The sequence below is a fragment of the Aquarana catesbeiana genome, linkage group LG02 (assembly GCF_042186555.1).
Source record: "Aquarana catesbeiana isolate 2022-GZ linkage group LG02, ASM4218655v1, whole genome shotgun sequence".
Classification (NCBI taxonomy): domain Eukaryota; kingdom Metazoa; phylum Chordata; class Amphibia; order Anura; family Ranidae; genus Aquarana; species Aquarana catesbeiana.
In genome coordinates, this window is record NC_133325.1 from 122,766,521 (window position 1) to 122,794,057 (window position 27,537).

General features: G+C 42.7%; 1 protein-coding gene across 1 annotated transcript in view; it reads left to right on the plus strand.

Moving 5' to 3' along the window:
- MTMR6 (myotubularin related protein 6) overlaps window positions 1-27,247 on the plus strand; it is a 104,376-nt gene extending 77,129 nt beyond the window's left edge. Inside the window, exons 12-14 of the mRNA XM_073613424.1 lie at window positions 7,510-7,644; window positions 7,729-7,855; window positions 17,477-27,247. Of these exons, the coding sequence (XP_073469525.1) occupies window positions 7,510-7,644; window positions 7,729-7,855; window positions 17,477-17,785 (571 nt within the window). The 3' untranslated portion in view covers window positions 17,786-27,247. The remainder of the gene's footprint in view (window positions 1-7,509; window positions 7,645-7,728; window positions 7,856-17,476) is intronic.
- Window positions 27,248-27,537: the final 290 nt, after the last annotated feature.

Consider the following 27,537-nt stretch of genomic DNA (forward strand, 5'->3'; position numbering starts at 1 on the left):
TACGTTTTTGGTTGTATGAATACTTTTTCAAGGCACTGTAATACAACTGCTTGTAACTTGAAGAAGTACAAAATATATTGACTATGCGCAAGTACAGTTCCCCTGACAGCCAATCCAATTTCATCTTTGTGTAGTCAGGTGAAGAGAAAGAAGACATCCATTTGGTTGCTGTGGGTTAGGGACAGTTTATGATCTTGTGGGACTGCTGTTAAAGGAATTAACACTAGGATGGGTTGGGCATTTTCTGTGGATTGACAATTGTACTTCAATAGCAAGTCTAGACGACAAGTAAAAACAAACATTAAACTGAAAATGTTACACAGGAAGCATTGCAGCCGTTTGAAAGAGAGGAAGTCCAGTCAGCTACTTTTTTTAGTTAAGGGCTTAATTTACACTGCAAGAGTGGTACCATGAAGAATCGTTACAGAAAAAAGCCAGCACAGTAGGGTCCAGTTCAAATCTTTACTGGACTTCCAATAGACCAGTGTTTTTCCACCTTTTTTCAGTCAAGGAACCCTTTAAAATTGCTCACAATGCTGATGTGCACCAGTCTGAAGGCTCGCTCACACAAGGAGGTGCGTCCAAGCATGAGTGTTTATTTGTGTGTTCCCATGTGTTGTGTTTTTAATTAGACACAAGTAGCGAGAGAATGGGAACTTTATAGGTGCAAATCGACACAATATTCATAAAATCATTATTTATTTTAGATCAATAAAAATAACTGTATAAAATTCAAAGTCGCAAGACTGATAGGTTTAACAGACACATTTTACATGTTCCATGTTACAGTTGATGCATCCATCTCAACATGTTTGGACAAATATTTTACAGCTTCTTCAGGATTATATGCATCAATTTAGACCAGAGGTTCTCAACTCCTGTCCTCAGGACCCACTAACAGGCCAGGTTTGGAAGATAACTGAAATATATAACAGGTGATATAATTTGCTGCTCAGTAAATGCAGTATTCTAATCTGCATCTCCCCAAGGTAATACTTAAAATTAAAATCTGTTAGTGGGTCCTGAGGACAGGAGTTGAGAGCCACTGATCTAGACTGTTAGATTTCAATCAAATATTGTCTAAAGTTGCAGTGGCAGTTGACACCCATAGGATAATGGTCTAGGCAACTGTATAGACAGCCATAGGCAGAATAAAGGTCCGGGAGGGAATCAAAGTTCCTACGTAAAACTCGGGAGCAATTTTAGACTCTATTTTTGTCTGGATTGTCCAACAACCACAAAATATGAGGATCCAGCTGGAGCCACGAGGGAGTAAACATACTGAAAATACCTTATTGACACAGTCTGTGAATCCTCATGCCTTGTGGGTGTGGGATAATCCAGACAAAAATAGAGTCTAAAATTGCTCCCGAGTTTTACGCAGGAACTTTGATTCCCTCCTGGACCTTTATTCTCCCTATGGCTGTCTATTCAGTTGCCTAGACCATTGTCCTATGGGTGTCAACTGCCATTGCAACTTTCGACAATATTTGATTGAAATCTAACAGTCTAGATTGATGCATATACTCCTAAAGAAGCTGTAAAATAATCAGCGAAACATGTCGAGATGGATGCATCAATTGTAACATGTAAAACGTGTCTGTTAAACTTATCAGTCTTTTGACTTTGCATTTTATACAAACAATGATTTTTATTGATATAAAATAAATAATGATTTGATGAATATTGTGTCGATTTGCACCTTTAAAGTCCCCATTCTCTCTCTACTTGTGTCTAATAAATTGGGTGCTAGATCTTTTAAATCCTTTCTTTCAGGACTAAATTTTGGTAATGTGTTTTTAATTAGTTTGCTCTATGCTAGTGAAACATGGAAAAAATGTGCTGACATGATTTTTAAATTGAGCCCCACCAAAATACATTGTGTTGCGTAACCATGTTTTAAGTGACGAAAACATGCATGCAATTGATGGATGAGTGGAGGTGCCATTAAGAATTGCAAAAGCTTGGGGAGCTCTCCAATGTATCCATTTTTTCAGATTCCTCCCACCCCCGAACAACTTTTGCCAACCTCTTACTATTCTAGAAGAATATTACTCGGGAGACGGGGGCGATGCCGCATACACTCTCGACCACCTACAACCTATTGATCACACCCCCAGAGACCCATTCCCTAGGCTGTCTTAATGCGTGGGAACGGTATTTTAATCGCACTTGTAGGCCCCTTTCACACTGGGGCGTCGGCACCGTCGGGTGCCGCTTTACCATCATTTTTGCGGGGTTTTCAGCCACTAGCAGGGCAGTTTTAACCCCCGCTAGCGTCCGAAAAAGGGTTAAAAGGAACTGCAAAGCGCCGCTGTAGCGGCGCTTTGGTGGCGCTGCCCATTTAGTTCAATGGGCAGGAGCGGTGAAGGAGCGGTGTATACACCGCTCCTTCACCGCTCCAAAGATGCTGCTTGCAGGAGTTTTTTTAACGTCCTGCAAGCGCCCCACTCCAGTGTGAAAGCACCCGGGCTTTCACACTGGAGAGACAGGAGAGGCACTTTACAGGTGCTATTTTTAGCACTGTAGCGCCTGTAAAGCACCTCAGTGACTTAGTCCCCAACAAAGGCACCATATCCTTCAGATTACATACAAATCGTCCGTTTGCACGAGAGTGCAAGAAACTAATTTTAAAATTTTAACCAGATGGTATAGGAACCGGTGAGGTTACTTAAAATTTTTCCCGCAACCTCTGATCAGTGATGGAGATGCCAGGAGGAACGGGGAACACTTTTACATATTCAGGGCCTGTCCCAGGCTAACACAATTCTGGAGAGAGATCAGATGTATTGCCCAAAAATTTACGGAACGTCCAATCCCGGATTTTCTCCATGCCTCCACTGCCCTTGGGAAGGTATACAAAAAATCAATCATCCGCCACCTCCTTGACGCTGCCAAGGCATGCATTCCTCTTAAATGGAAATCACCACAAGCTCTGACCATTGGGATGTGGCTAAAGAAAGTAGAGGAAATAAATAAATTTGAAGACCTTATCCTCTCAGCACGTCATCATCAAGAACGCTACTCTAAAACTTGGTCGCTCTGGAACTTGTTCGTCTTCTCTGATGAAGGCCGTTCCCTTTTTGAATGCGATCAAAAGACTAAATTCGCCCTGGTATGACTCTGGACATGTGATACTTCGGAGACACCAGTCATGCAATCCATATACTGCCTGTATGATTCCTGATATCACATTTTACATCACTACCCCCCCCCCCACGCACCTCCTTTTTTAACCTCTTCTTACTCTCCTTCCGTCCCCCCCATTTCCACTCTTCCTACTCTATAATGTTTTCCTTTCTCCTTTCTGATCCATATCTTTATGGCTCAATGGTATTCTTCTTTATATAAAAGTTTGAAAAAAGATTGATTAGAGCTGGTTCCATGTGCTCACCCTGCCAAGCACTCTCGCTATGACCTTACAGAAAGCCCTAATACAGTCTGATGATTAAAGGTTTTGTGTGTTAACTTCTGTGTATATGGAGCAGGGAGAGCACATCCCGTTCCTCCTCTGGGCTCCCTCCCTCTCGCTGCTGCTATCTATACTACTGCTAGCAAAACGGTGTTCACTGCCCGACCTTTCCTTAGCAATTGATGATGTCATTATTGGTTGGTAGGACGCAAGCGACTGGCTTGTACAGCTTTCAGTTTTGCCAGCAGTAGTATAGATAGCAGCAGGAAGGGGGAGAGAGGCCAGAGGAGGAATGGGATGTGCTCTCCCTGCTCCGTATACACAGACGTTAACACAGGAAACCTTTAATCATTGGACTGTATCAGGGCTTTCTGTAATTTTGCGGCGGCACCCCAGGGTGAAAAACCCTGCATTAGACCAATGTCGTGGCGCCCTTTATCAAGATAACAGACAGAACGGTCATATATAACGAAAACTCTTATGTCGCTCTTACCCTAAAATTTTTATTATAATAATGAAAGCACCATATACCTAGATGTCAACAAGGCCTCTTCGTTTCAAACTAAGATCATCAAATTTGTGCTTGGGTAAAGTCTTAAAGTAAACCTATATATACACCGTGCAGAATTTATGTGAGAAAATATCACATGATATAATAATGAACACAGCTTAGTTTAGTGAACTTGCCCTATAATAGTGGCAGTATATGTTCATTCATCTATGGTAATTTCGTAATTGCCACAATTATAGCTCAATTAGTAACTAGCCGTAACTCTCATTAAAGCCGGCTATTAGTTCTAGTTTTATAAGATGTCGTGTTTGTGAATTTCTGAAGTGGCAGGATCGCTTTGTTTAGACAGATTAATGCTTCATCAATCTGTGTTGTGGTAATTGGCTGTAATTAAGTTAATGTACTAAAACGATATATTTCTGGATTAAAGAAAAGTCTCAGATTAAGGTCACCCTAGCTGATGGAAACAGGGCTGGTTTCCTGATTAATTAGATGGTGATTAGGATGAAATTAAAGTACCGCCTGCCCCTTAGAAGAATGTTTATATGTGGCCTATTTCTCCTCTATGTTCCTGTCAGTGTCTTTAATACAGCATTACTACCAGGTTTCTGTTTATTAATTAGGTGTAAATCCAAGTACTAAAACTGATATAAATGTTAACAATTTAATGTACAGTAATTTCAAAAATTATTTTACATGTTTTACATCTACATCTTTTACTAAATAATAATTCCTGGCAATGCTGCCATGAATGTCCTTGTGTAACCACTTCCTATCATGGGGTGACAACACGCCGTCTCCCAACTGTGCTATTGCATTGTCACATGTGCTGATGGAGAGTACAAGGGTCCATTTGAACACATTTGCTGGTATAGTCCATTGTTATCACCATCAGGAATCCCAGCCGAAAAAAGGTCATGCAACCATTACTGGAGTGCACGTGGGCCAAAAGTGGCTGCAAAGATCAGGAGGCTGCATGGAACTCAACAAAGGATAAAAAAAACATGAAAATAGGATTTTATTTTAAAAAATTGCAATTGTTTACAACACAGTGTTTTATCAATCACTAAACCACTTTAAAGTGGACCTTTACTCATCAGATCCACTTTAGCGTTCTGGACTCCTCATCTGCAATGTAAATTGCCACTTTTTTATGGTTTACTTTTTTATTTTTATGTCTAGCCCCATCAACATTCTCACCTAGACAAGAGCCTCCTGAGATTGCCCTGTCGCATATCTCAGGAGGCTACAGGAGCAGGGACATACAGTAGCTGGTGGTTGAAGCTGAGGCATGTTATTGGGGGTTGGCTGTCTGAACCCAGAAGAGGCAGCTGACTTCTGATAAGGGAAGAGGGCCAAGGTGGACCCTGGACCCAGACTTGGGCACCTGGGCAACAGATCGCAGCAAGACTATGCTGGATTTGCTGGGCAGGGGAGTATCTGAATCTTAGACAACCCAGCATGACAAATGACAGGTAAGTGAGGAGTTAAAAAAATATATAGGCGCAAGTGAAGTTGCACTTTAACACATTCCTTTCATTTTTAACTTTCCTACCCATTTCTGTGGGTACATTCAAAGACTTTTATTATTGGCCTGAGTTCAGGAGCACAAAGAAATAGCAAAAAGAAAGCATATCCACCAACATGTCCATGATACAGCATGGCCCTGAAATGTTGGTGGATATGCTTTCTTTTTGCACTTTATCTTTGGGAACTGCATGCTTTTGAATCTCGATAAACCTTAATTTTTAAAGTTAATTTTTGGTGTGCCCGAATATACTATAATATGGAATCCCTGTTGGCTGTGCGTCCCTTTTGAGGGCCGGATAGGGTCTGGTGCTGGATGGCTTGGCCTGCAATTGGATTCAGTGGCAGTCTGCTTGGGACAAGAAATAGACCAGGACATCAGATGTTTGTTAGCAACCAGTCAGCTAAACATAAATTCTGAAGGCCACTGGGAACTGTGTGCTCACAGGTGAGGAGTCAGGAGGCAGTGACAATTTTCTTTTTTTACTAGGCCAACTTTAGGGCTTTGTCAGAGGTTTGTGCTGGGCTACCAATGCATAAGATGTTATTTTGGGGCTAAGCAGTAAAAAAAATGTTAACAGGTAGAGTTTTTGGTGTCTCTTCTATCAAAATATTTTGTGCACCACCTGTGGAGCTTTCTCAGTGTTATGTACATTCTTGATCCAGGAGGAAGCAAGCAGCAATTTTCTTTGTATAATTTGCATTTTCCAATGCCAAAATGTTTTCAGCATAGACAAGTCCGTATATGAATCACATTAAATAAACAGTGGCGTTAAAAAAGAAAAGCACATTATGCCTCTTGTTATAGTTTATATCATAGTAATATAAATATTGATATTTAACAAGCATATGCAATGCTTTCTACAGTCTGAGATTGGTAGACTTTTTTTTTTTGGGGGGGGGGGAGACTTGTCTAGGTTTTTTAAACATACATCTATGTAGCTTTATAAGATTTTAAATCAAGATTGTTAACAGAGCACCTCCCAAAGACAAAGGAGAATAGGACCATAGATAGCATAGATAGGACCAAGGTAGCAGCTTTATCCTGCCCCTGTACCTTTGATTAGCATTGAAAAGTGCAATAAGAACTGAAATTTGCCCAATTACCATTGTCTGTACAGGTGTAACTCCTCCCCATCAGACGCAAACTGCCTTCAAGTGGATCCCTCCTTGCGAAATTACAGGAAGATGCACAACTTTGACCAAATTGCATTATACCTGTGGTTTACTGCAAGAGAATGAAGGTTGTAGCTGGGCCCCCTGGACATCTCCTGAGCCTTAGGTTTCTGCCCAAGTTGCTTAATGGATTATTTGGCTTTGGCAACTCTGTGTGTATTCAAGAGCTGTGGATTTAGAGCAAAGCCCACAGAAGCCACAAATACTTAAATGCTTCATGTATGTGCAGAGAGGTGAAGTTTTCACTATTAATCTTTAGGGGATTGGAAAACCCACTAGTGTTGATGAGGCTCTGGAAGGATCTCGACCAGTATTGTTGGGATCCACCCAGCTGCCTGATTGACACCCGGCTTTGGCTCTCAAAGCTCAGCCAAGAGACAAAACCAGCTGCAAGACAAAACCAGAGAAAATTCCCAGCTCAACTCACCAACCAGTCTGCTTACCAACCGAATTAACCTGTCTAAAGTGTTAAAAACAGGAGTTTAGTTAGCACACATTTGCAAACGCATGCTCAGTTCTCTGGCTTAGAGCTAGCAGGGGACAGCTGCAGAATCAGACTGATGCTGCAGCATGGAGGTGAGTATGTAGCTTTTAACTTCTTTAAAGTCGATTCCTTTAAGTTCTTGTTTGCATAATGATTATACCACATATCTTTAATATTGTGCATCTGATTCATGAAAACTGGAGTAAAAGTGGGTCTGATCATTTCAGTTTGGTGTGCATATAGTTTTCTGCCAAGGCTTTTTTCGTGTGGATTTTTAATATATTTTCACTGTTGGCATCATCAACATAGTATTTATTAGTGTGACAGTAAAAAAGAGGATTGCAGATTTAATTTCAAACACCATTTGGGAAATTCAGCATCTTTATTCTGTTTGTATAGATTAAAGGAGAAGACTCACTCGTTGTGGGCACATCTTCTTGGTGAACGCAGCAAATATCAGAATCCTCTGTTTGATCAGAGCTCCCTCAAGAGCCAGCCAGTCCTGGAGCCAAACACCATCCATTCCAGCTTCAAGTAAGCACATCTTTTCATGTGTCTTATGTGTCCTGTCTCAGGCTGGTTATTATCAAGGTCTTTAATGCTGTCATTTGTGAACAGATTCTGGAGGAACATGTATCACCAGTTTGACTTGACATTGCATCCCAGACAGTCTGTTGCCAATTTACTTGTAAAAATAAGTGCTGAAAACAAAGCTTTGGAGGATGAATTGAAACAACTGCAACTGGTAAGAAGACCTCTAACCATATACTGTATAGCCTGACATACAGTATGGCTTTTTTTGTATTTAGGTTATAAAGTACACCTATCGGTTACTAACATTTTTTATACTGGCTACTCACAGCTTCCAAACATTTCTGACAGAGAGAGCTGTTACACCTTTCCTGCACCTTTTTATTGGCCTGTTGTTATGATGGCTTTACTGGCCACTTGGAAAGTGTGGAGTGTGGAGAATAGGGCGCTCTGGATAACAAGGAGACTTTAACAAACAGTACATGACTGGCTCTTGAAATGTGATTAATGGACCACAGCAGCACTTCAGAAGAGGGAAGCACACTGTATAGGAAAAACAAAGCAGAGAAGAAAGCGCTTCTAAGTGCAGTAATTAAACACTTTAATGACAAAGAAGGGTTAAAAACACTGACAAGATGGAAGTGAAAAACAGGCATATCAATGAATCCATAACGTCCAGCGGGATGCCTCCTGGGAGTAAAGACAGCTGCAGGTGGAAGTTCCAGCCGACCAGCGGTGGTAAACACTGTGTCTCTGATCCAAGATGGAGAGCCGTGCTTGTCAGGACCAGCATGGAATTTAGGCAACCAGAAGTGACTTCAGAGTGAGCGGGACATATTTCAAAGCATGCTCAGTCGCTCCTTCTTCAAACCAATGAAGAAAGAGCAACTGGGCATTCTCCGAAGCATGTCCCACCCACTCTGATGTCACTTCAAGTTTCCTGTATTCCCGATTCATCATCTTGGATCAGAGACACAGTGTTTCCCACCGCTGGTCGGCTGGAACTTTCACCTGCAGCTGTCTTTACTTCCAGGAAGCGTCCCGCTGGACAATACAGATTCATTGATATGCCTGTTTTTCACTTTTATCTTGTAAATGTTTTTAACCTTTCCTTGTCATTAACCACTTGCCGACCAGTCTCCGTCATTATGCTGCGGCAGGTTGGCTCTATTTTGTGAATTCGCTGTAGCTATACGTCGGTTCGTGCAATAGATGCAGTGGGCGCACGCATGGCGCCGGAGGCTTGCGCCGATGCTCGTGCCACCCACGATCACTCCACAGATACCAAAAAGGAGATCTGTGAATGTAAACAAACAGATCCCCGTTCTGACAGGGGAGTAGAGAGAGATTGTCTGTTCCTAGAGATCAGGAACAGCGATCTCTCTCCTCCAGTCAGTACACTCCCCTTACAGTTAGAAACGCCTCCCAGGGAACACATTTAACCCCTTGATCACCATTAGTGTTACCCCTTCCCTGCCAGTGTAATTTATACAGTAATCAGTGCATTTTTATAGCACTGATTACTGTATAAATGTCACTGGTCCCAAAAGTGTCCAATCTGTCCGCCGTAATGTCGCAGTCCCACTAAAAAAATCGCTGATCACCGCCATTACTAGTAAAAAAAATAAATAAACATGCCATAAATCTATCCCTATTTTGTAGACGTTATAACTTTTGCACAAACCAATCAATATACGCTTATTGTGATTTTTTTTTTACCAAAAATATGTAGAAGTTTACATATTGGCCTAAACTTAGGAAGAAATCTGTTTTTTTATATATTTTTTTGGGGATATTTATTATCGCAAAAAATTAAAAATATTGGTATTTTTTTTCAAAATTGCCGCTATTTTTTTTGTTTATAGTGCAAAAAATAAAGACCGCAGAGGTGCTCAAATACCACAAAAAGAAATCTCTGTTTGTGGGAAAAAAAATGCCATAAATTTTGTTTGGGTACAATGTCGCAAGACTATGCAATTGTCAGTTAAAGCGACGCAGTGCCATATCGCAAAAAATGGCCTGGTCATTAAGGGGGTAAATCCTTCCCGGGCTGAAGTGGTTAAAGTGTTTTATTACTGCAATTAGAAGCGCCTTTTTCTCTGCTTTGACTTAAAAAGGAATGCAGTGCGTTTCCTGTCCAAATCGCATGCGATTTCCCCCACCTCTCCTGTTTGTGTGAACCCAGTATGTGTAATGTTATAACAATTCACATTAACGTACATATCTAGTCAAATCCAAATCTGCATAGTGTCCCCGTCCCGCCGTTGATAGAAAACCACGGCCCGCTAGAGGTGCTCACAGGGCTGGAGGAGATGTATAGGCAGTCCGCCCCCAAGCTGACATCACTTCCACCCTATGCCCACAAGGGTCCCCGAATCTCTCCTCCAGCCCTGTGAACTCCTTCAGCGGCTGTGGTTTTCTGTCATTAGCAGAACGGGGACACTATGCAGATTTGGATCTTAAAGATATGTACTTTTTAATGTGAGTTGTTATAACAATTTTAATAAACTGCCCATTGCTGCACTAGATGGTGTTTCCCTTTCTATACTGGGTTCACACAGGAGTGGTGGGGAAAATCACATGTGATTTGGACAGGAATCGCACCACATTCCTGTTTAAATCACATGCGATTCTTTGCAGTGCCATTTGAGCCCATTCATTTTGTATAGACCCAAATTACACTGCAAAGGTATCGGTTACTCGGTATCAGCAAGTAATTGACCGAAAGTATTGTTACTCGTAGTCGCCGATGAAAAAACGGTATCAGTGCAACCCATGTTTAAAGTAAGGCAAAACTTTTTTTTTTTCATTTTGAATAGAGTGAGGCTCGGTTCACATTGATGCAACATAGGATCCGACTTGAGAAACCCCAAGTCGGATGACATGTGAAATTCAATGTTTCCTTATGGGAGCTGTCTTAACTGTCCGACTTTAGAAAAGGTTCCTACACTACTTTGATCTGACTTTGATACGACTTCAATGCCACAGAGTGTGAAACGTCACTGCTGTCAGATTTTATTTTTGCCCATTGAGAAGATTTCCCTTTACTTCCTGCTCCATAGCCAAGACACAAAGTAATTGGGAATCCCTGGTTGTCAGCTGGGTCACCAGAACTAGTGTCCTCATTGAAACCCTCATTTCTCCTCTATTATTGTTTTGGGGACAAACTAAAATGTGAGATTTTCTTTTACTTTCACTTCTGATGATAACATTAAACATAACTAATAGAGAGGGTCAATATCCCTAATGGGGGGCACAGACTACAATAAAAACCTGGCAAGTGTTCTAATCCTTCTCAAGTTGGCGTGGCTTGATGGTGGAGCGAGCGGCCGCATAGTTACAGCGCTCCGGCTCTCAACAACCATCCTACAGGCATCCTGAGTCCTATCTCCTCACCGAAGGTCTCAATTTGTTCCCCACGGTGGTGGGCACGAAGCAGGCTGGCTACCATGGTGAAATACGGGCCGGCTTGGCCCCCATCCACGTCGGACCGTCTGGCGGGATTCCGGAGGCAAGATGGCGCCGGGACACAGGCCTCTCAGGCAGCCGCGCTGCAGGCGAATCTATCTGATGACCGGAGCTCTGCTAGTGGGGTGAGTGCTTCTACTCCTGCTATCTTCCGTACACAGACTGTCTCCCAGTTATCACAAGACCCCCAGACAGCTCAGGACCCCCAGCAATCCACTGATGATGATGGTGAGCTGAATCCCCCTGCTGAACCAACCCTAGCCACCATTATGCTGGCTATACAAGATTGTAAGGCCTCCCTCACTACTCAAATAGCCTCCATAAGAATGGATTTCTCACTCCTTAAACAGGATGTCCGAAACCTCCGTGACATGGCTGGGGATATGGAGGAACGTATTAGTTCCGTGGAAGACACTATGCACCCCCTAACTGTTAAAGTGAGATAATGCTGGGGAACTAGCAGCTCTCCACACCAAAATTGACGATTTGGAGAATCGTTCTAGAAGGAACAATTTACGTTTTGTTGGATTCCCTGAACGCACGGAGGGCTTACACCCTGAAAAATTTTTATACTCCTGGCTGAGAGATATCTTTGGCACTGATGCGCCATCGTTTTCATATGTGATTGAGAGGGCACACCGTACACCCCCACGTCCACCCCCAGAGGGAGCACCTCCACGTTCAATCATCGCTCGCATCCTAAATTTCCAGGATAAAGTGGCCATTTTACGAATAGCAAGAGAGAAAGGTCCGCTTAAATACAACGGCAACAATATCTCTATTTATCCTGACTTCTCCGCTGAGGTGCAGCGCCAGCGCATATCATTCTCAGCAGTGAAGAGTCGTCTACGTGAGGAGGGATTGAAATATGCCCTGCTGTTTCCTGCCAAGCTCCGCATCATATTCGATGGTAAAGCTCACTTTTACTCCAACCCTAAAGAAGCCATGGCTTGGCTAAACGACCGATACGGGCCCGCAGACAGGCGCAGAGGTCACTGACAGCTTCCCCTGTTTAATGTTCCCCTCTGCTGAACTCCTTATGGATGAAACCATGCAGTCCCCCATCCACAAAATGTTAACCTCATCATATGGGGCTACTCACCTATACCTGAGGTCTTGTAATGAAGGGGAAGAGAGAGAAGAGAAGGAAGAAAGATCTATAATCCTGCAGCAACCTTTAACATTCCTGCTTGGCCTGTCATTTCTTTTTCTTTTTCTTCCCCTCGCTAGTAAGAAGGACTGATTCTTATTTTTCTTATTTTTTTTGGGTCTTCCTACAAAACATACCGAAAAGACATCCTGGATCAGGACATAACTTTATTTTTTTCTACTGTCAGTTGAGAGCCACACCGATCTCCACGTTACCTCCCCACCAGACAGTGGTGTGACCACGGAATAGTTGGACCCTCAATAACACTTCCCCCCCCCCCTTTTTTTTTTTTTTTTTTTTTACGGGGTAGGAGGGGTCTATTTGGGTTTTGGGATCCAAGGCTCGCTAAGTTGGGGATGGCCGAGCGGGGTGGGGGTTATGGGTTTTTCAAACACGGTTTGCACTTTTTTGTGCTCTTTTTTTTTTTTGTTGCTTTTTTTCCTTTTTTCTCCTTTTTGCAATTTATATAGATGCTGCTCGGAACGGTTTATTGGCTTACTCGGGCCTGTATACTGACAGTACAGACTCGAGTAAACATAGATATTTGAAATGTGCTATACATATCATTGAATGCATGTGGCCTGGCGCGGCCTGTGAGGTACTAGATAAGTATGTGCTTATTTGTCCTTATGATCATGATATATTGTTTGTCTTACAATGTCAGGGTCCTTAAAAATAGTGTCATGGAACACTAGAGGTTTGAATGCCCCCCAAAAAACGATCTCTCGTTTTTTCAGTCCTAAAGAAATGTCGTCCTCATGTGGTGTGTCTACAGGAGACCCACCTAACTGACACTAAGGTGAGGGCCCTTAAGCGTCCATGGCTGGCTCAGGGTTATCACGCTACGCACACAAATTACTCTAGGGGGGTTTCTATCTTAGTGGCTAAATCCCTCCCAGCAGAAACCTTACAGGTCAAGACAGATCCAAATGGGAGATATGTCATACTTACTCTACAAATCTCCTCAATAACATTTACTATTGTCAACCTCTATATTCCTCCGCCCTTTTCGGCAGAGGTATTATTGAAATTGTCACTGTACTTGTTGGATAGACCCCCCGGACCTCTCCTTTACATCGGTGATTTTAATGCTGTACTGGACCCAGCCGTGGATCGCTTGGGGGGTGGGGGTAGACCCTTTCCCTCCCTTTTGAACTGGATGCAGGTTTATGACCTTACTGAATTATGGCGCTGGAAACACCCAGATGATAGTCAGTTTTCTTGTCATTCAGACTCATTCCACACTATGTCTTGAATTGATATGGCCTTCGCCCCAGCAGACACTCTCCCCTTTGTCGCTGCAACCTCATATTTGCCTAGAGGGGTTTCAGACCATGCGCCCCTTTCTGTGGACCTCACCATCCTGCTGGGATCTACCCTCTCCATTTGGAGGTTAAATTCTTATTGGCTGGAGGATGAGGAGGTACAGGGAACATGTAGGCAAGGTATCAAGGCATACTGGAGGGACAATGTGGGGACAGTGGACCCTTCTATAGAGTGGGAGGCCTTCAAGGCTTCATTGAGGGGCACCTTTATGTCCATCACTGGGGTCTTGAGGAAAAACAACCAACAACATACGGCAGAACTTGAAACTGCCATGGTACAAGCAGAATCTGTATATACCTCTGATCCGACCCCGGACACAAGAGAAACATGGCTATTGAAATGTAGGGAATATGAAATACGTCTGTTAGACCTTACAAAAAAGAAATTGTTACACACGGCACAGAAATCATTTGAACATGGTAACAAGGCTGGACGCCTTTTAGCATATCTAACAAGGCCTGATCGCCCTCCAGTATCCATTCCTCGTATCTATACTAAGACAGGCCAAATGAGTGAGGTCCCTGGGGATATTATGGAAACTTTTTTAAACTTCTACACAGAACTTTACACTTCCAGGGCTGAGTACACTGAATCCCAGCTAAACGAATACCTTGCTGACATATCTCTCCCCTCCATTTCTACTGAGGGGAGGGAGATGTTAGACGCTCCCATCTCGGTTGAAGAGATTGCAGTAGCCATTGCTCAAATGCCAGCCCACAAGACTCCCGGGCTGGATGGTTATCCCACTGAATGGTATTCACAATTTAGGGATTTACTGTGCCCATTTCTGCTACGTACATATAATAAGGCCTTGGATGCTGGTATCCTTCCCCCCCACCATGCGAGAAACCTTGATCGTGCTCCTGCTGAAACCCCGCAAAGATCCACTTAAATGTGAATCATACCGCCCAATATCCCTCATAAATGTGGATGTTAAGATCCTAGCAAAAGTGCTTGCAAACCGCTTAAATACTGTAGTTACGTCTCTGGTCAATAGTGACCAAGGGGGTTTTATACCTGGACGATCCACAAGAATGAATATCCGCAGACTATTCCACAACCTGCAATACCCTCATGAGTGTTCCCGTACACGTGCCATTGTGTCTTTGGACACATGTAAAGCATCTGATAGTGTGGAATGGCCATATCTCTTTCGTGTGCTGCAGGTGTATGGTTTTGGTCCTCGCATGGTGGCATGGATTAGACTACTTTACACATCCCCCCAAGCCCGAGTGCGAGTTAATTCCTCAATCACTAAATCATTCTCCATTACAAGGGGCACGAGGCAGGGATGTCCTTTATCCCCGCTTCTGTTCGCCTTGGCTATGGAACCGCTGGCGGCTCGAATTCGTACATCCCCTTCCATCAAAGGCCTGCCTATTGCTACCATTGAGGAGCGTATTTCGCTCTATGCAGACGACACCCTGGTGTATCTGGCAGATACTAATACATCACTTCGATCGCTATTGACCGAGATTAATAGGTTTGGAGATTTCTCTGGATTCCGGGTGAACTGGGACAAATCCAGCCTGTTCCCCCTGGATTCTGCGGTAACCTCCCAGATCCACCCGGACTCCCAACTTACATGTAGTAACCTCCTTTCGATACCTTGGGGTCTTGGTACAATCGCCTTTATCCACCTACATTACTAACAACTTAGACCCCATACTGAGTAGACTACAGGAACAAATTAAACAATGGATGGACTTGCCCCTAGATCTTATGGGAAGAGCAAGTCTACTTAAAATGATCTACCTACCGAAACTGCTATACGTGCTGGCTATCTCCCCTTGCAAAATCCCCAAATCTATTTTTAAAAGGATAGATATGATTTGTACAACGTTCCTGTGGAGTGGGGGGACCCCCAGGGTGGCATTGGAGACGTTAAGGCTGCCATCACATATGGCGGGGTTGGCGTTTCCAAATTTTTTTCTTTATTACTTAGCATCACAGTTAGTGCATGTGCATGATTGGCTATGTCTGGTCCCGGCAAATGCATGTACTACCACTGAGGGAGCCATTGCGTCTTCCATGGAAACTCTACATAACATTGTTTATAGAGGTAGGGTTCCAAGTCGACCAGGCACCTCTATGCTAGCAACTTCTCTCTTACTTTTTCGATATATCATTACAAAAATCTCTAAACATTCCTGGTCCACATCCCCAAATAATCCCCTGTGGTTCAACCCTACTTTGCAGGAACTATACTCATTGCCCGACACTCAGCGATGGTACTCCAAGGGAATAAAATACTTATGTCATTTGTATGATGCCCAAGGGTTTAAAACTTTTCAACAACTGAGATTAGACTTTGACCTACCACGCTCTTATTTGTTCCACTATTATCAATTTAGGCATGCTATACGAGCTCAGTTTGGCTCCTTAAAGAATCCCATTAATTTTCCCCCACTAGAGAGACTACTAAGACAACCAGACCCTAATAAGCTTATCTCTACCTATTATGCGGCCCTAATGACAGACGTTAACCCCCGATTTAGTAAAGCACAGGAAAAATGGACATCCATGGACATCTCATTTACTGAGGAAGACTGGACTGAATTCAGAGACACATATAAAGCCACGGTCATCTCATCTAGAGTTATACAGATTAAATTTTTTCACCACTCTCATCTTACTCCGGCCAGACTACACAAAATGGGGCTGAAGTCCTCCGCTGAGTGCTTTCGTGGTTGTGGAGGGAGTGCTGATTTCATGCACTGCTTCTGGACCTGCCCAGTGGTTCAGGACTTCTGGGTGGAAGTAGGCTCCTTCATTTCCTCTGCTCTAGGCCTCCCCAATATCATCCACCCAAAAAATGGTCTGTTGGGGATCTTTGGAGATTTACAACTATCAACACAGGCAAAAAGATTACTACGAATCCTCTACTTTTATGTTAGAAAGACCATCCTGCTGTCATGGAAGGGTGTATCAACACCCTTGAACTCCCTATGGCTAAAATTAATCAATGATGTTATACCACTGTATAGACTTACCTTTGAACTAAGGAAACGGATAAAAACATTCCATAAAATTTGGGGTAGATGGCTGGCTAGCCCTCTGACCCTCACCTTGTAGGATATGTAGTTGGGACATTTGCAGGTCGCGCCAGGATAACATATAATTTATGCAAATTATTAATACCGTTATATACGGACGAATTGCTTGTATAGGTAGTTGTGTGCAAATATTAGCAGATGTACCAATGTCTGTCTTTGTTTATATGAGCTGTATGTTATTGCTGTTTACCAATGCTTGACCGAGCATACTAAGTGGTTGTTTGTTGTGCTTGTTTTGTACAACTGGTTTGTAAAATTAATAAAAATATCTTTAAAAAAAAAAATCCTTCTCAAGTTTTGCCTTTAGTTATACTTTAAAGCTGACTTACTGCACAGATATGAAGTACACAGAGCACACCAAGACTCAAGTAAATATAAGCATGCCTCTTATATTTGTACAGTATTTATTTAGTCCGGATTTCAGCTATGACATGTTACCCTTTATGAATGAGGCAGTTGACTGCTGGCCTGGGAGGAACATTACTTGGATGGGTTATATATCATGTCCTGATCACTGTTCCCTGCTAACATTAGCAGCACGGGGAGAATTTGCTGTTCCAATTTTCTCCTCACCTCTACATTGACATTGATACAAAGGGTGGTTGGTGTCATCTGTACTGCCTTTTGCCCTCTTTTTCTATATACAGTCTTAAGGTGCCTACAGTCATTAGAGAAAGTTCACCCGATCTGAATGTTTATGGTCCAGTTGGACATAATTTTCAGGTCCTTCAGTCCTCCTGAATTCCCAACCCCTATATAACTGCTACCTTACATAAGCTCTACAGTAATGAATGCTGTTAAAGATAACCTGTAACACTTTTTTTTGTTGTTGCAGAAAATGAGCAATCTTACCAAAGGAGGTGAATATGCTGGAAACAGCTGTATCAGCTCTCCTACCACAGAGTATATCAACTCTCCAACCACTGAATATATCAGCTCTCCTACAACAGAGTCTCCCAAACTGAAAGAATCTCCGTGTTACGAGAAGGAACAAGTTCTTCACCCCCTGCAGGACCCTGTTCAAACCATAGATGGCAACACTGCAAAAGACAACCGCTATACTGAATATTCACAGGAGCCCTCTAAAGAAGAGCCCTCCTTTGTCAGTCTGGAGTGTGGAGTTGCTAAAATGAGAGTCAGTTAGATGTTGACTGTGCTAAAAGTGCCTTGCGAGTTCACAAAATCCCTTCTAGCACATAAAAGGCTGTCATTGGGCATAATACTACTCAGTCAATGGAGAAAGAAAAGCCCAAATTGACTTTTAGCTAGATGGACTGGAGACTCTACCTTGTGAGGGGCCGTTATATAACCGTTAGGTAACACTGCTCCATCTAGGTAGAGCAGGATTCTAACGTTGCATTTTTGGAAGGTATCAAGCTTCCAAATCTGCACTTACCGGTGTTTAGAAGTGGGCAATGTTTGTACTGTATAACTCCAGTTTACATTGATCATCTTTATTCCACATACAGTCAGGTTCTCCTAATGGAGGATCTAAAAGCCTTCATAGTATGTGTGAAAATGTTTAAAGGAAAATCGCTTCTGCTGGCCGTAGCAACCAGTTCCCTCTTTAATGTTTATGCCTGTGTGCCATTTTGATGTTGATTGGTTGGTGTGGATGGTACAGAAAGAATTCCTCTTTTTGACTTATCTGTACATAGGGTTCTTGGTGTCTTCAGGGTGTCTTGTAGTGTTCACTGGACTTAGCGTGTCTATAATCTGTAAACTGTGTAGTTCGTATTTTGAAGTATGTAGCTGTACTGATACCGCAAAAGCCTTGAGAGCTTGTAAAGACTTGGGAAGACCAGGGACTGCAGGCCAAAAGTGATTGTATTCATTGTGAGTTGGTGGCACAAAGCTAAGCCATCACTTAATGCCTTTGTGTATTGAGCCATAGAGCTCTGTATAGTTCTCCTACAGCTGCTGCTAAGGCTTTGCCCTAACGGAAAGAATATATAATGCCCCCCACATCCCCATTTAGCTTCTGTGTACTCTAAAGAGGTAATAATAACGAGGACCTTTTATTTTCTGTGTACTAGCCCCCCAATACCCTTAAACCTAGGGGTGTTTCTCTGTCTCCCCTTGTGCTTGGCATTCAGGTTTTAAATCCTCTGCAAGTAGTATGCAAATAAAGATGACTGGGGATTGCCTGGTGGGCAGACTGAAGTCAAGAACATTTGCATAGATTGTGCAAGGTTTATGAATCGTGCATGCCTTTGCCCAAGTAGACCTATAAGTGCATAATACTTACGTTCCTAATATCCAGTAGGTCCTCTTTAATATCACCTAGATTGCCAGGAAGGTTGTATCAAAATATCAGCAATGCATATGGTACAAGTTTTTACTTCTAGCAGTATTGCTCCTAAAACGCAAGTTGGCTCACAAACTTATCCAGTATATAGAAAAAGATTGTACTAACTTTGAAGTGAGAAATATCATATAGTCTTGTTTAGCAAAGCAATACAAAGTGTGGATGCTATCTACAAAGTACAATAATCCTGAAAAAAAATCTGATTTCTGTTTAAAATGACCAGATCAGGTCAGAGTTTATTTTGATTGGTTGCTGAGGGTTACTATCCCTTTACATATCAATTCTACTTTGTAGTGCTTTATTAAGCAAGTCATGTTGTATGTACTTAGCTATTTTAGGCTGAGGAGAAACAAAAGGGGGTCTAAAATATAGAAATTTTGTACTAGTGGCCACTGAAATGTTCCACCATGAAATAAAATGTCAGTTTTGGAGTATCCAAATGTGCCATGGAAAGAGCTGGACCCTTTCACTGCTCAGTAATTTTGTTTAAAAAATGATAGTCCGCTTCATTTATCTATCTCTAAGTACCATACTTAGGGGTGTATTGTTTTTTTAAAAAATGCAGAGATATTCCTTCTGTGCAAATGGAGGCATTATATGTCATATATTATATATATATATATATTATATTATATAACATATATTATATGTTATTAAAGTATAACTAAAGGCAAAACTTTTTTTGTTTTTAGTTTTGGATAGAGGGGAGAGGAATTAGAACACCTGTCAATTTTTTTCTGTCTGTTCCCTGTTAAGGAGATTCCCCCTCCCTGTTTGTCCTGTTTACCATTATCATTGAAAATGAAAGTAAAGAAAACCCCAAATTTTGGGTTGTCCCCGTAATAATAATTTAGGGGAAATATTCTAATGGGGACACAGGTTCTGGTGACTTGGGGGTCTCCAAGAGATTCCCTTAATTTGCAGGGATTTCCTCTCACTTCCTGTTTGGCTATGGTATAGGAAGTGAAGGCAAATATCCCCAATGGGACAAAGATGGCAAAAATAAACCTTACAGAGTTTATAACCCCCCCTGTAAAAATAAAAAGTTTTGCCTATAGTTTCTACTTCTCCAGGTCAAATGTGTGAATCAGGAAAATACTGCATTATGGCAACTGGATGGAGCCGACGAAAATAAGTGTTTATTTCCTATGATCATTGGCTCCATCTTGTGTCCATAATGCAGTATTTTCCTGATTCACACATGTGACCTGGAGATAAAATATCTTAACATATCTTAACATTTGTTTTTGCTGGTGTTCGCACAGAATGAATGTACATGCAGTTTTACAGGAAGAATAGTTCTGCAAATATTTTTGATAAACACACCCCTTACAATGGCAGATTCATCTTGTTAGTTTGCCATAGGCTCCTAATATCTTTTTTAATATATATGTAAACTCTAGTTCAAACTCTTTGATATAAGCCAACTTGTGAGCTCACCTGGGAATAGGTGCATGTGTAAAACACCTTAGACTTTTAAAATATATCCTTATGCAGCGTACACATGGTCGGACTTTTCGACCGGACTTGTCCGCTGGACGCCGACGGACCGAATCCGGCGGACAATCCGATCGTGTGTGGGCTTCACCGGACCTTCAGCGGACTTTTCCAGTCGCAAATCTGACGAACTTTAGATTTGGAACATGCTTCAAATCTTTACGTCGTAACTCCGCCGGACCCAGAAATCCGCTCGTTTGTATGCTAGAGCAGCTATTGGCTACTGGCTATCAATTTCCTTATTTTAGTCCGGTGTACATCATCACGTACAAATCCTTCGGACTTTGGTGTGATCGTGTGTAGGCAAGTCCGTACGTTAAAAAGTCAGTCGAAAGTCCGCTGGAAAGTCTGTCGGACCAGTCCGGTCGAAAAGTCCGACCGTGTGTACGCGGCATTAGATGTACTGGTTCAATTATGGTACACTTTAAGGTAAAAAAAGTGTGATCACTCGAAACTTGAGAAGACATGCACATAGCTCTGACTTCTCTGAACACCTTTGTGATTAATTGGAATGTTGAATGTGGGGCAGGTCTTCTCGTCCAACATTGGTAAATTAATCTCAAACGTTCTTTTAGCTGAACAGACACAAGTTCTCATGGACACTTCAAAATCTTTGAGAAAAGCCTTAGATGAAAGGTGGAGGTTGGAATAGATGCTAAGGGGTGCTAACTTCGTAATAACTCCCATTGTTTTGCTATTGGATGCCCACCAAGCTCACATAAGTGTGATGGTCAGGTGTTCACAAAATGTTGCCCATATAGTGTAGCAGGGATAAGCATAGAGCACAGACATTATGCAAAGTATGACAACACCCCATCTATCTACATTTATTCCACTGGAACCTTGATTTAAAGGGTGTTGCCATTGAGCCAACCAGGTATGAGGAGCAACAAAGAGTTTGTTATTTTTTATTGCATGCCACAATGCCAGGGATATAAAGATTTTACAACTACATGCCGATAATGATAAACTCTAGCAAAAATGTCCATCAGGACAAATAAAGATAAATCTTATTTTAATTGCATATCGTTAAGGAGGATACAGCCTGCTATTTCCCGCTATGGTTAATGTGTCATAGGTCAGAACTACCATGGGTACACAATATATACTCCTTTTGAAGACTTTCTAAAAGGGAATCATTTGCACTACAAAACTTGATGCTCATAGGAAGAGTTTGAGTGTTGTGAAATGACTGATATTAACGCCTTTCTGTTTGTTGACTTTTCTTTATATGCATAACTAGTAAGGGAAGCTGAGGTATAGATGAGTTATTAGCACGTTTAACTGAAGATGCTGCTATGTATAGATAATAGAGTTCTTCATTGTCAAAGAAGTGCAGAGTCCTGTCAGCTCTGCTTAAAGGAAATGTCATTAAAGTGGAAGTAAAGGCGAATACAATTTAGGTTAAAAACATTTCTTCCCCCCTCCTCATACCCATAAATTCAGGTACACACTACAGGTTTTTTTTTTTATGCAACCCAGCGGGTTGCACAAAAAAAACTGACAACTTCGGTCGGAGACACTGTACTAACCATGCAAGGTTAGTACAGCGATTTCCTCGGCTGAGCTCTTGTGTTTTGACAGAGGGATCGCTCCTCCCCACCAGAACACTCTGATCAGCGCTCTCTGCCATTGGCTGAGAGAGCTGATTGGGAGTCTGTCGGCTGCTGGTTTTCCAGCATGCACGTCCGACATACACATGGGCCGAATGTCAGCTGTTTTTTTTTAACCGACCGTTGTCTCCTGACATTCGGTGCGTGTGTACAGGGCTTAAAGGAGATCTATGTAAATACCCTTGGGAGGGAGCGGTGATAACAGAGGGGCAGTGGAACCTGGTGTGTGACTTCACAGCTCCAATAATTCATTAACATTGCCGAGCCACTCACAATGCTTACAGATCATGTGACTGAACCTGGACTCCCAGCAGAACTCTTTTACAAACATTAGACAGCATGGTTATGACGAGGGGGGAATCAGTGTTTTTAGTCTAAATTGTATTAGCCTATGCTTCCACTTTAATTTCCGGGTCAGGTACTAGCCCAGAGGCAGTGAAAATGCAAAAAAAGTGCTTAACAGCCCCAGGATTAGTCTGCAGCTAGATGTTTAAAGATTGGTAGTCTCCATCTGAGGCTTCTCATATAGTGCTTCATGACAGCAACATTGAGCCTATCAGTTTATTGGAAATTGGTGACTTACTGCACTTTGAGACACTGGTGCCTCATGCTGCAATGATATTCCTAATTTATTGTGGACTTGTGCTTATTCTAATCAAATAGAATCTCTGATCTTATATCTGTAAACTAGTTGTTATGGGATACTGTACTAGTAAACCGGGTGTCAGTCCATGCACCCTGGCGGATCCAGACTCCGTGGTTGGGATGACGCGGAGCCTGAACTGACATTGGTGACGTAGCAGAGAGCGGACTTCAGTCCGCTCTTTGATGAAAACGGGTCACAGGAGTTCAAAAGTTATTGTATTCCTGTGATCCATAGGAGAAGTACAACCAAACAAGTTTTGGCTATAAGTCTCCGTTAAGTATGGACAGCAGGGACACTTTACTGTGTAGATGGCCTGATTCCAGACATGATGTAGTTTTTATTTTATTAAATACTTCTCCATCTTTGAGTAATCCTGCCTTTAATGTTGCTTACTTCAGAATACAAGTCCTCCATGGACAAAATTATTCTCCAGAATGGATGCAGGCATCGTTACGCTTAATGCTTAGAAGCTGCATGCTCTATTGTGGATGTGTCCAGCTTTCTTCTAAGAGTTCACGATTGCTGATATACCCCTACAACATTAGAGAACAGATTTTTTTTTGTAATTGACTCCACTGCTCCAGGAGCACTAAATATAGAAATAGTCAGATGACGATGGATGTTGTACTCCAGGCTTGTTAGTGAAAGGTCTTATCTACGTGGGTGAATGAAGGATGTGGTGCAGTGTTGCCAAGGCCTTTTCATTACTGAGATTGGGTGAGATATTTTCAGCAGCGCCATCTACTAGAGGCATGAGAACGGGGATGATTAAACCCCTTCCTGCTGCCCCGGTGCCCTTTTAACTGGGCTTGTATGCCCATGGGTTGGAAAGGTTTGCCTAGTCATGTGAACTCTGTGATTGGCTGTCATAGTGGTCACGTGAAAGGAGCCCTTCCCACTGGATCCCCATCATTAGAACAGACAGGGAGCTGTCTTTCACAGCTCTGTCTCTGTACTGTGAGTGCACTTTCAGCACAGAAACCTCTGCCGCCCATAGACACACATGTGCGGCATGTGGGCATTAAAACCCACCCTTTTTGCCGCCGCACATAGGCGATACCTATGCAGCAAAAGGTTAGCAAAGGAAAGCACTGCTGTCAATCAATGTTAGCTAGCCAATCAGGGGAGAGAAGGGGTGGGGCCGCGACGGGGCTCCGTGTCTGAATGGACTGAGGGGCTCAGCTCGGGTGCCCCATAGCAAACTGCTTGCTGTGGGGGCATTCAACAAGAGGGAGGGGTCAGGATCACAGAAGAGGGACCCGAGAAGAGGAGGATCCAGGCTGCTCTGTGCAAATCCACTGCAACAGAGCAGGTAAGTATAACATGTTTGTTTTCTTTTTAGGAAAACAAATGAGACTTTACAAGCACTTTAAATAAGTGTGCGCATAGAAATTGCAGCATATTTCTCTGTGCACCAATCTTTGGTAATCGCCCCTAAAAGTTCTTTGTTTCACAGATTGTAACAAATTTACAGCATCCTGTCTACTTCCTGTTACTATGAACACTGGATTAAGAATACAGGGATGCAGAATGTGTGATTGTGGGGGATGGGGTTTACCAGTGATGGCAGGATTTCATGTTGGTAGCTAGGGGTTGGGGAAAGCGGCTTTTTAAAAATTTACTTTGGTGGCACCAAGAAGGGGGATGTCACCTTATTATAAATATGGCATCTCATCTGCAGTTAATGGTTTCAGCTTATGGGCCAGTTTACACCAGAGTGCAGGAAAGGCGCGTTCTGCGCGCATTTTCTGCACCGCTCCCAAAACGCACTGACTTTGCGATCTGCTGCGAGTGACAAAAATGTTGATGGTACCCCAAGCGCAGATCGAAAACCCAGTGCGTGTGTGGGCACCAAATCGCATGGTGCGGCACGTTTTTTAAAAGTAGTGCATGTAGTGCTTTTTCTGTGTTCTGATGTGATTTCAACCCATTCAAATGAATAGGCTGCAAAGTTGCACCACATGGGAATGTGCAGGAATTGCACAGGAACACACACCACATTCCTGTGTGATCATAGTGTGTGAACCAGCCCTAAAAGAAAAGAAAGTTAAAGAGTAAATTCACTTTTGCATTCATAAATTAAAATTTTGCCTCTTAAAAGAGAAGTATGGGATTTTTTTAAATTTTAGATACTTACCTATGTGGATGGAGCATCAGACCGATGCTGCAGCTGTCCTTCACCGTCTCTGCACTGAGAACCCAGCCACGGAACATCGCCGATGGCTCGGTCTTCACAGATCCCCGAGAGAGAACTGCTGACTGTCAGTCAGCATCTCTCCTCTCTGCTTCCACGCTCATTCAAGCGCTGAGCTGTGGAGGGGCAGGGAGCGGCCGTCTCAGCGGCTCGCTGAGACTGCCATCAATCAAGGCAGCTGGTGGATCCAGACTTGGGAGTCGGAATGACGCGTTGTCTCGACTGATGGCAGTGACGTCAGTGACTTCAGACCGCTCCCTGCAGAAAATGGGTCACAGGAGTGCAAAACAAAATTGCACTCCTGTGACCCTTAGGAGAAGCCCAGCCTAAAAAGCTCAGGCTGGACTTTTTATTTTAAAGTGGTTCTAAAGCCTCAAGGTTTTTCACCATAATGCATTAATTGCATTAAGGCGAAAAACCTTCTGTGTTGCAGCTCCCCCCAAGACCCCCTTTTTTTCTTACTTGAGCCCATCTGATCCAGCGATGTGCACGAGTGCAGCAGCTCCAGCCACTGTCTCTCTCTCCTCATTGAACAGATTAATAGCAGCAGAAGCCATTGGCTCCTGCTGCTGTCAATCCAATCCTGTGACACTAGCTGGGGGCGGGGCAGAGTCCTGCTGTCTTTGTCAATGGACGCAGCAGTGAGGAGCACTCACAGGCCTTTTCCATGGGGGCACCCGAGGAAGAGGAGGCGGGCCTGGAGTGTCAGCGGGGAACCCAGAATAAGAGGATTGGGGCTGCCATGTGCAAAACCATTACACAGAGCTGGTAAGTTCAGGCATATTTCTTAAAAATTCGTACGATTTACAACCACTTTAATACCCTCCACACTCCTCCAGTCTTGGCTGCACTTGTTTGTTATGTAGCAAGTTCAATGCCCACGTCTGCTAATTTACCAATCCGTACATTTCTCACTCCATACACTGGCCCTGGGACAGTGTATCAGAATAATGCTGGTAATGGTGAGCTGTGGTTAGTCATGTGACTGCACTGATCAAATGGAATCACTTCCTTCTTCCAGGGTAGAAGTTATTTTCCTTGGTCAGGGCAAGGATTGGAGGATGTTGAGAGTTAGCATTTTCATTTTTAGATGCAAAAGTGAAGTTATCCTTTAAATTGGGAAAGGTTTTTGTAAGTGTTTAAATGTGTTTAAATTTGAACTGTGAATGTGAACAGTCTTGAACCTAGAGTTACAGAAGGGATGAAATATCCATCTTTCTAAAAGAAAAGCAGCCTCTGTGCTGTTCATGTGTCCAAAATCCTACTCGATTGGATTTGTGATCTCTATTGAAGGCATGGATTGGGCAGACCACATGACCAGATGCTTAGGCCATGGAACAAATGAACAGCACAGAGGAAGCAACATTTTTCTGGGAAAAGTAAGAATTTCTTTACTTGGGCTTTATTCAGACAGGCGTTGACATGCGTTCTGCATGCAGGCTGCGTTTGTTATTGTACCTGCATGCGCCCTGAGCTGTGCGCAGACAACCTACAGATATTGATACAGACGCAGAGGCTGCATTGGCACAGCCACATGTCAAATTTTGACATGCATGCAGGAATGGGTACACGGATTCAAAGCAGCCAGTGTGTGTTCAGATTCATGCATCTGCTTCCACTTCTATAGGCTACCTGTGCGCAGCTCGGGGCGGATGCAGGTGAAATAACAAACACAGCCTGCATATAGAAAGGGTGTCAAAGCTCATCTGAATGAAGCCTTTCTCTTTATGTACGGTAAGTTGTTATTTTTAGTAAATATCCCATACACTCCTAGTTTCCATATAGTATGACACACTTTCCAAAATGTTTTAGTTCAAATGATGAAGAAAATGGTTTTGTGGATCAAATCTGTAATTGACATATCAGATATTACTGAACTTTGTAAAGCTTGTACTGAAACAATATGTTTACATGAACTGCTACCATAGCTCATAGGATCTTTCTCGTTTTGTACTTGTTTAAATTTTTTTTTTGTTTTTTTTTTTCAATGTTAGGATTACACAGAATAACTAAACTGGAAAGCATTATGTTCTAAAGGAAAATGTATTGATGTTCACGTAGCACTCAGTCAGCAGTTCTTTATGCGCTGGTTCTTGTTTAGAAGTGTTAGAAGGGTGTCTGGTGGTCTGCAGAAACCAATCTGAATACCCCATTCATTTTCCAACCTGCACTGAGAAATTGACAGGTGCTCATTGACTGTAACAAAAACACTTCCCTTTAGAAATAAGCTGGTTTTATAAGAGGTCCGGTATGGTTTGCTGATGAAATACACTTTTGGTTTATTACATCTTATTTCACATCTGCAGAGATATATGTAACAATAAAATATATGGGGTTCTTTCATCCTATGCTGCTTTCTTTGTTTTATATGTAGATTCCAGAGATCCCTCTATTAACCACTTCCTGCTCAGCCTATAGCAGAATGATGGCCAGGCGGTGGTTTCGTTATCCTGACTGGACGTTATATGGCATCTTTCAGGATAACAGCTGGCACGTGCCTGTAGGGGCATGCAGCGTGGCAATCGCTGGTGCTGCGTGTCAGTCTGACACACCACAACACCGATCTCGGTAAAGAGCCTTTGACAGAGACTTTACCACGTGTCCAATCACAACTGATCACGATGTAAACAGGAAAAGC